Source organism: Sorex fumeus, unplaced genomic scaffold, assembly GCF_029834395.1.
Source record: "Sorex fumeus unplaced genomic scaffold, SorFum_2.1 ptg000042l, whole genome shotgun sequence".
Lineage (NCBI taxonomy): Eukaryota > Metazoa > Chordata > Mammalia > Eulipotyphla > Soricidae > Sorex > Sorex fumeus.
Window position 1 is genome coordinate 1,813,189 of NW_026606099.1, and position 10,350 is coordinate 1,823,538.

The following is a 10,350-nucleotide window of genomic DNA, read 5'->3' on the forward strand; positions in this document are numbered from 1 at the left end:
AAAGGTAAAGGCCCTCCCGTTGATCGTCGATTTGCTCGAGCGGGCCCAGTAACGTCTCCATTGGAGACTTTGTTGTTACTGTGTCTGGCATATCCAATACTCTCGGTAGCTTGCTGGGCTCTCTGAGAGGGGCGGAGGAATTGAACTCGGGTCGGCCATGTTGGCCGCTTGTAAGGCGTACGCCCTACCCGCTGTGCTATCGCTCCAGCCCTTGCAAAATAAAAAATTAAAAAAAATTTTTAATAAATTATTTAGCATCTGTCTTTGGGGAGACTTGGGTGGTGGTGGGAAAATTAAAAAAAATGGTAGGTGGGAAGTTGTAATGGTGATGGAATCAGTGTTGAAATATTGAATGTAATAAATTATTGTGAATAAAAAATTTTAAAAAATTTTGCAACAGAAATATGGGCTAGGGGGAAAACTCTCTGGGGATATAAGAAATAGCAGAATTTAAGGTGGTTGAAGGTTTAACTAAACTTTATTGGGTACTTTAGATTCGTTTAAGTTGACAAATGTATTTTACACACTATATTTCAAAAATATTAGTTAAGGAACTTATGACTATGTTCCCCTCCAAAAAAATTTACAAATGTTGGATAAAAAATCAACCCCAGTCCATTGAAAATAATTGAATCTTTAAATAGAGTGATAAGAAAAATAACTGGGGCCAGAGCGGGTAGAGCATTTGCCTTGCACACAGCCGACCCAGGTTCAATCCTTGGCATCCCATATGGTCTCCTGAACATTGCCAGGAGTAATTCCTGAGTGAGGAGCCAGAAGTAACATCTGAGCATCTCTGGATGTGATTAAAAAATAAATAAATAAATAAATAAATAAACAAATAAATAAAAATAACTGGAGGAAGTTTCCATAAAGGCCCAGTATAAATTTATTAAGAAGTTATAGGTTTTTTCAGACTCCTAGGTATATTTTAGTAAAACGGTTATTAATCCTCTAAAAATTTATACAATAATTTTAAAAGTCTTTTTTTTGGTCTGAAAGGGCATCTACTCAGTGAGTTTTACTACTTGATACACATCCTGGGCCTCTAAATTCCACTTTTGTTTGACTCCAATTCAGTATGAAATTCAATTTATATTTCAAAGTAATAACAATAATATGGAACAATTAGAAAATTATCAAAAGTTACGTGAATGTGATCTCTCTCACAAAGTTCTCTTTTGTTGATAGTATTTTCAGGGCACAGTTGCAGTTTAAAACCACAGAAAGTTAAAATGTAGATACTTTTATGACTTCAATTTGAAACCATATTAAAAATATTGTTATTTTATTTTGCATTCCAGAATTGTTTTATTCCTTCTTTGAAATAAATATGAAACTTTTCAGAGTATTTTGAAAAGATTCTCTGACTTGTTTATTTCTCAGTGTATAAATGAAGGGGTTCAACAAAGGAGCAACAGATGTAGCAAGCAGAGAAACTATTTTATCCATGGTCACTTCATCTTTAGCTGAAGGTTTGACATATACAAAAATGGCACTTCCATAGCTGAGGGAAACCACAATCAAGTGAGAGGAACAGGTGGAGAAAGCTTTCTTCCTTTGCTGAACAGAGGGCAGTCTGAGAATCGCTCTGATGATGCAGATGTAGGAGATAACCACACCCACAAGGGTCATGATTAAAGTCAACACAGCACACGCAACAATCAGCCGCTCTATGAACCAAGTATCTGAACAAGAATTATTGAGTATTGGAGAAGCATCACAGTAATAATGGTCAATAACAGAGCCACAGAATTCCAGACAAAGGCTCAAGCCAAGGGGTGGGGAAATAATCAATAAGCCAGATACCCAACAATTAATAATGAGAATCTTGCACACTCTGCTGTTCATGATGGTCACATAATGCAGGGGTTTGCAGATGGCCACATAGCGATCATAGGACATCACAGCCAAGAGGAAAAAATCTGTAGCTCCAAAGAGGACAATAAAAAAAATTTGACTGAAGCAAGCTCCAATGGAGATGGTTTTGTCTCCACTTGATATCATGTACAGGTATGTGGGGACACAGGCAGTAGTGAATGAGATTTCCAAGAAAGAGAAATTTTGAAGAAAAAAGTACATAGCTGTTTTTAAGTGAGGATCCATCAGAATAAGAACTATTATGATCAGATTCCCAATGATACTGGACAAATAAGTGATAAGCAAAAAGACAAAAATCAGAATCTCTAATTGTGGGTCACTTGTGAGTCCCAGTAAAATGAACATTGTGACAGAGGAATGGTTTCTCATCACTGACTTCATGGTACTGCCCAATCTTCACAGAAATGTCACAAAAGATGGAACTGAGAAGTAATGCAAAAATATGAATGAGCAAATATTTAGTATTAAAACGATTAAACACACACATTAATCTTTCTCCAGGTTAGAACCTGAATATAAAATGATGCCCTAAAGTCCACTGAATTTATCACAAGGAAGTTAATGTACTACAAGGAAGTTAAGCCACTTTGTCTACATTCAAAACATCTGTCATCTACTATGGAAGTAATTACCCTACAGAAACAATCTTGATGGCGGCCACATGGGAGCCTTGTGGACAGCAGGTATGAGCCGGGGGAGTGGGGGCGACTAAAACCTCATGGGTCGGGGGGCGTTCCGGTCCGTCCTTCACGCCCTACCGAGGTCACCAGTCGCCCCCCGCGAGCGGCTCTCCAGCACGGCCATGGCCCCAGAAGCACAAGGACTTAATGCAGAACCCAGCAGCTTGGAGCAGAAAAGTGAACGGACTATGCGTTGATCCAGCCCATCAAGTCTGCCGGAGGGGAAAGGGTGTTGCCCCATTCGCCCTCTCCTCTCTGGAAAGAAAGATGGCGGCCACATGGCAGCCTTGTGGACAGCAGGTATGAGCCGGGAGTGTGGGGGCGACTAAAACCTCATGGGAAGGGGGGCGTTTCGCTCCGCCCTTCACGCCCTACCGAGGCCACCAGTTGCCCCCCACGAGCGGCTCTCCAGCACGGCCACGACTCCAGAACACAGAAACCAATATCTTAACTATCTGACTTTCAGTAGAAATACTTCCAGGGTCAATAGGTAAAATAGCAGAAATCCAAAACCAACATTTAATTCTTGAACCCAGCTGTAGAAAGCAAATCACTTCACAATGCTTTTTCAGCATGTCTGATTTGGGGGTGGGGGTAAACTCTAAATAATAGTGGTGAATCTTTTATTGAAAAAATGAATCTAATCAAAGCAGATAGAGTGTTAACTAGAATTCATCTTCCCCACAGGGACTGGGAGGGGTGGGGGATGGGGTTTTATTGGGGTTCTTCATGGTAAAAAATAAGTATTGGTAAAGGGAAATGTGTTTGATATTTGCATGACTGAGACATAAACCTGAAAGCTTTGTAACCTTTCCCACAGTGATTCAATAAATAAATAAAAAAAAAAAGTGAAAAAAAAAAAAAAAAGAAACAATCTTGAACAAGTCGTTTATCATAGTTCCCAATTTTCCAATTTGAAATTTAGGTAAAGGTAAAGGCCCTCCCGTTGATCGTCGATTTGCTCGAGCGGGCCCAGTAACGTCTCCATTGGAGACTTTGTTGTTACTGTGTTTGGCATATCGAATACTCTCGTAATGACAATAATAACTCATAGAATAATTAGTGCTAAAAATAAATATGCAACAAGCTTATCATAGTACTAAGAAAGTAATATCTTTACAGATATGACTTTTCTTATTTTCTGAAGCCATTTTCTAATCATTTCAAGAAGGAATTTATTAATCAGGTAGTATCTATCCCTCTCTTTTTGTACGTCATTGATTTCTTCCACTATTATATGTTAATATCATCAGCACAAACACATATACATGGTCTGGTTATTTTTTCATTAGGTACTATCACTGTTATCAGTGACAATATAAAACTACATTATAAAATATGAAACAATAGGAACTATATAAAGCTATACTTTTATATAGTTTCACGTAGCCATCAAATTGTTTTGTACTTTGTAAATTTGTTATGAATATCTGGAAATAACAGCAATTTGAATGTTAAAAGGATGGTAGAGAAAAACCTGAAACTGAAAGCAAAAAATAAAGTCATTTATATCTCAGGTGAATTCCATAACCATAGTATAGTGGAGCAAAGAAATAAACAGTCCTGAGGCTAGAGAGATTGTACAGCAGGTAAGAAGTTTGCTTTGCAGATGCCCAACACAAGTTTAGTCTCCAGCACCCTAAAATAATCACCAAGCACCACCAGGCATGATCCCTGAGCACAAAGTCAGGAGTAATCCCTGTGAAGCACAGAGGGAAGGAAGGAAGGAAGGAAGGAAGAAAGGAAGAAAGGAAGGAAGGAAGGAAGGAAGAAGGAAGGAAACTAATCCAAGTCCCTTTGAATGTATTAACTAAATATGCCTCCCTTATCTTGATCTAAAAAGAGGACAAAGGAACTATAAACAAATTCTGTGTTTTGAAGTATGTTTGGCCTTTTTTAAATAGGGACATTAGCAAAGCTATGCTAAAATATTTCACACTCTATAAAATTGAACAAATAAGTGCCTATTAGTTATCAGAATTTTTACTAAGGTACTGGAAGAAACATATATGGATTGAGGATAACAATTATAATAAAACATGGTTAGACAAAAATTCAAGGTATCAGTGGAATTCAAAAATTATAAAATTTGTATATGAGAACAAATATACATGTATATAGGTAGTTACACATATGGATGTATATCTGTATGCAAGTATTTTCAAAATTTGTTATTTTGTGTTCTGTGTTATAGGTATGCTTGTATTTCCTAAGTCTACTAAAATTTCTGGGCTGGAGTGATAGATAGCACAGCGGTAGGGCGTTTGCCTTGCTCGCAGCCAATATGGCCGACCCGAGTTCGATTCCTCCGCCCCTCTCGGAGAGCCCGGCAAGCTACCGAGAGTATCTCGCCCGCACGGCAGAGCCTGGCAAGCTCCCCGTGACGTATTCGATATGCCAGACACAGTAACAACTAGTCTCACGATGGAGACATTACTGGGCCCGCTCGAGCAAATCGATGAACAACGGGAGGACCGTGACCGTGACTAAAATTTCTAGGGAAAAGACATCTCTGTAGCAATTAGCCTTACTTGAGTCTAGACTTTAATATGTAGCCCAGTAAATTGAACCAGGTATCTCTAAGATGTTTCCTCGTCCTTAATATGTAGCCCACTAAATTGAACCAGTTATCTCTAAAATGCTCCCTGGTCCTTAATGTGTAGCCCACTAAACTGAACCAGCTATCTCTAAAATGTTTCCTGGTCCAAACTGACGCAGAATAGGGACAACATACAACTTAAACCCCTTCTGAAAAACTCTAGGTATGTTTTATTTTTTTTGTCAGGAAATAAATGTTGGCTTCGTTTTTATGGTAAAAAACCAGGATCAACATGAGCACATATTAGAAATTCCTCAAATAAACAATATAGGCTGTCAAAAATTGAAGGAAGATCTATTGACATGAAAATTTTGAGCAAACTGATGATTAAGTGTAATAACTAAAAGACATTGAAAACTAGAAGTCAATTAAATGGACCAATTATGTTGGGAAAAGGTAAGATCTTGCCTACAATGGAATAACAGGAACCAGATTGTAGATGTCAAGATAGGGTGGAAATTGAAAAATTAACAAATTAACTTTTCACAATCACCATTTAAGGATTATTTTAGTCATAAAAACATCAAAGGAAGCAAAAGATTTAGCCGAGCTAAATGCATACATGGTCTTAAGCATAGTCTCATAACATTCATTACAAGTCCAGTAATTTTACAAAGGAAAAAGAGGACAACTATATCTGGTTATTAGAGCTGTCATTCAGTGTAACATACAATCTCCATACATTGTTCAACAGCTGAGAATGACTAACCTGAATCTAACCAGAAGGAAAAATCAGCAAGCAAGCTGAGGAAATTTTTTTGAAAACAACCAATAGACATAGATTAATTGTCCTAAATATATATGTTGCAATATATATATATGTATATGTATGTGTGTAATAGGCTGTGCTAATGATCCAAATAAGGGGAATTTAATGGGAAAATAAATTTTCCACAATATCCTATAAACCAGAATAAACTACACGATCAACTTTCATGAGCCAAAAAAATGAATTCTGCATAGACTTTAATGCAAAAACCAAACTACACAAGGAAATGAGCTTTGTCTCCATCTTTATAAAGACAAAAGATAACAGAACAAATGTGACAAACTCAAGAGAAGCTCCCAGAACATTTACTAATGTGTTACCCCTTGCCACTGTAGACTCAGCTTAAAGGAAACCTACTCATAAACCTCTGCCTTGGTCACCAAATTTTGGGAGGCTCCCTACCATCAAATCTCTCAAAATTGATTTTCTTCCTAATAATGAACATAGTTTGGAAGTATTGATCTTCTTTTTCCTTACCACCAATTGTAGTGCCAGTTTCACTTGGGAAATTAAGTTTTACACGTGAAGTTTCCTCAAGCTAAAGCCTTTGTTGTTGCTGCTACTGCAGCTGCTGTTGTTGTAAGGCAGGGATGCAAATATTTATTCCCATTTAGCTGAATGTCTTTTTGCATTTAATAATAAATTTCTTGCTCTATAGAGACTTTTAGGTTGATGTAAACCATTTGTTCATTTTTTATTTTAGTAAAAACTAAAATTGATTTCCATTGGAATCATTTCTCTGAAGACTTACCTCTGAAGTCAACATCATGGTGTGCTTTGTCTTTTTTTCTCAATATATTTTCTGTTTTTTTTATGGGTTTTTTTTTTTTTTGCTTTTTGGGTCACACCTGCAGATGCACAGGGGTTACTCCTGGCTCTGCACTCAGGAGTTTCTCCTGGCGGTGCTCAGGGGACCACATGGGATGCTGGGAATCAAACCTGGATCGGCTGCATGCAAGGCAAATGCCCTACCCGCTGTGCTGTCTCTCCAGCCCCTCAATATATTTCCTGAACTCGGGTATAATGTCTAAGTATCAAGCCCCTCAAGCCTCTTCACATTTGTGCAAGATGAAAAAGAGCAGACCAACTTCATTCTTTTGCATATGACTAAGCCCGATTCCCAGAATCATTTGTGAATAGGATTCTTTTCTGTATTTTATGTTCTTAATGCCTTGGCATTTTATGGTTAAAGAAAATAGGGACAACATGAGCACATATTAGGAATCCCTCAAATAAACAATACAGGTTGTCAAAAATTTCATGGGAACCAGGTTGAAGGAAGATATATTGATATGGAAATTTTGAGCAAACTGATGTTTAAGTGTAATAGTTAAAAGACATTGAAAACTAGAAGTCAATTAAATGGGTCAGTTATATTGAATTTTCCTGTTTATAAGACAACTATTTCTCAGAAAGAAAATAGTATAAACAAAGGGTACTTATCATGAAACAGGGAATTTTTAATTTGAATTTAATAATTGAGTTAAATGGAGAGATATGCAGCAAATTCCTAACATTACTAATTATTTTTTTTTCAATCATTTTACTCACGTTAATGAGTAAAAAGCAATCCTGGATGATACAAAAGAAAGGAATATGATAGGAAGACCTGATTTCTTCGTAAGTTGTATTTTGCTCAAGGGAACTATTCTCAAGAACATTGATGAATACTAAATAGTTGATAAACAAAATAGAGACATAAATAGATAGGACAAGTGAGAATTTTTTATCGAGCTTCGGAATTTATTTCAGTCTTTCAATCTAACCACTGTAGCACTGTCCTCCCGTTGTTCATCAATTTGCCCAAGCAGGCACCAGTAAGGTCTCCATTGCGAGACTTGTTGTTACTGTTTTGGGCATATCGAGTATGCCACGGGAAGCTTTCCAGGCTCTGCCCTGTGGGCGGGATACTCTCAGTAGCTTGCCAGGCTCTCCAAGAGAGATGGAAGAATTGAACCTGGGTTGGCCAAGTGAAAGACAAACGACTTACCCACTGTGCTATTGCTCCAGCCCAATTTAACCACTGTATCTGACGTTCTACCAATACAACGATGTCCAGAAAATATATTGAGAAAAACAGGCAAAGCACACCATGATGTTGACTTCAGAGGTGTCTTCAGAGAAACGATTCCAATGGAAATCAATTTTATTTTTACTAAAATAAATTTGCTCAAGCGGGCCCAGTAACGTCTCCATTGGAGACTTTGTTGTTACTGTGTCTGGCATATCGAATACTCTCGGTAGCTTGCCGGGCTCTCCGACAGGGGAAAAAGGTAAAGGCCCTCCCGTTGATCGTCGATTTGCTTGAGCGGGCCCAGTAACGTCTCCATTGGAGACTTTGTTGTTACTGTGTTTGGCATATCGAATACCTCTCGGTAGCTTGCCGGGCTCTCCGAGAGGGGCGGAGGAATCGAACTCGGGTCGGTCATGTTGGCTTCTTGTAAGGCGAACGCCCTACCCGCTGTGCTATCGCCCCAACCCTGGGCCCGCTCGAGCAAAATAAATAGTTTGAAAGAGAAGAGAGAGAAAGGAGGAGGAGTAGGAGGAGAAGGAGGAGGAGGAAGAAGAAGGAGGAGGAGGAGGAGGAGGAGGAGGAGGAGGAGGAGGAGGAGGAGGAGAGGAGGAGGAGGAGGAGAGGAGGAGGAAGAAGAAGAGAAGGAAGAGGAGGAGGGGAGAGGAGAAGGAGGAGGAGAAAGAAGAGGAGAAGGCAGGCAGGCAGGAAGGAAGGAAGGAAGGAAGGAAGGAAGATTAATTTTTAGGAGAACTGGGAGGGAAAGCTTTTCATGAGATCATTCTGTCAATGTTTATTAACTATTATGTTATATTAATATTTAATTAACATGCTTACTATCTAACAGGTAAATAGCTAGAATCTAGCTAGCCTTCTGGCCAGATTTTAAGCAAGTAATTGATATTCCATTTCTTGAAACAATTTCTTTTCATTCGAATTATTTATCAATGTGGCAATAAGAATGATGATCAACCACAATTTCTGAAGGTCAGAGCAAGTGAAGCATGATAACTGCTCTCAAATACCTAAGTTATGACTTTGTTTTATTGATCTATTTTGTCTCTTCAATAACTGCTACATGTCTCTACTATTCAATAGAGTAACCACTAGCATTTTAAGCACTTAAATATATCTGATCTAATTTCGATGTGAAGCATCTGTGTAATACACACAATATTTGGAAAACAATATGAAAAGATATTTCTTGTGAGTCATTTTATAATGACTATATACTAAAGTTTTAATATTTAAATATAATAAGAAAGTATATAATCAAAAGAAATCTTGTCTTAGCTTTTATAAATTTTTACTGCAAATGTAATTTTCATTATATTCTTATTGGGGAGGGTTATTATAAAGTTTAATATCAGTTCTCAAACCAATTTGTTGTCCAAATAATTTTCACTGTCTTATAATCATTCACAAAATTTTGTGTGTGATTGCTGCATCAAGAAAACAGGACTCAGGGCTGGAGCAATAGCACAGCGGGCAGGGCGTTTGCCTTGCACATGGTCAACCCAGGTTCGATCCCTGGCATCCCATATGGTCAGCCGAGAACTGCCAGGAATAATTCCTGAGTGCAGAGCCAGGAGTTACACCTGTGCATTCCTGGATGTGACCTCCCCAAAAAAAAGAAAAAGGAAGAAAAAATAGGACTCGTTTTTATGTTTTTGTGTGTGCATCAAGTGAGTTGAGTAGCATCTACTGCCACTAAGAGTTCCACACTAAAATGCCAACCTTACAGATTTTATAGTAGAGGGAGAGGGAGAATTCAAGAGATGCATCGCATTTTCCTTTTTATAAGACAACTATTTCTCAGAGAGAAAATAGCATAAACAAAGGGTACTTATAGTAAAATAGGGAATATATATATATATATTTTTATTATTAGTGAGACATCATGAGGTACAGTTGTAGACTTACAAATTTTTGTGCTTGGGTTTCAGTTATACAATGATCGAATACCCATCCCTCCACCAGTGCCCATTTCCCACCACCATGGATCCCAGTATCCCTCCCACCCCTCATACCCCCCATCCCATCCTGCCTCTGTGGCAGGACATTCCCTTTTGTTCTCTCTCTCCTTTTGGGTGCTGTGGTTTGCAAAAGAGGCATTGAGTGGCAATCATGTTTGGTCTATAGTCTACTTTCAGCATGCATCTCCCATCCTGGGAAGATCCTCCTGACACTCTTTACTTGGTGCTCCCTTCTTTATCTGAGCTCCCTTTTCCCCTAGCATGTGTGGCTGGCCTCCAAGCCATGGAATAAAATTCCTGGTACTAATCTCGGCCATTCTTGGGTATTAGTCTCCTATTTTGTTACTTTATGTTCCCCAGATGAATGCAATCTTTCTACGTCTATCCAAATAGGAAATATTTTTTATTTGAATTTAATAATAGAGTTAAATGAA

General features: G+C 38.2%; 1 protein-coding gene across 1 annotated transcript; it reads right to left on the reverse strand.

Annotated features, from left to right (window-relative positions):
• Window positions 1-1,311: 1,311 nt before the first annotated feature.
• LOC130029100 (olfactory receptor 6C2-like) lies at window positions 1,312-2,250 on the reverse strand. The gene has a single exon (XM_056119980.1). It carries the CDS (start codon window positions 2,248-2,250, stop codon window positions 1,312-1,314), a length of 939 nt encoding a protein of 312 aa, XP_055975955.1.
• Window positions 2,251-10,350: the final 8,100 nt, after the last annotated feature.

Bases quoted from the DNA above. Each gene is read 5' to 3' on its own strand.
- LOC130029100 (XM_056119980.1), bottom strand. From the start codon at position 2,250: ATGAGAAACCATTCCTCTGTCACAATGTTCATTTTACTGGGACTCACA.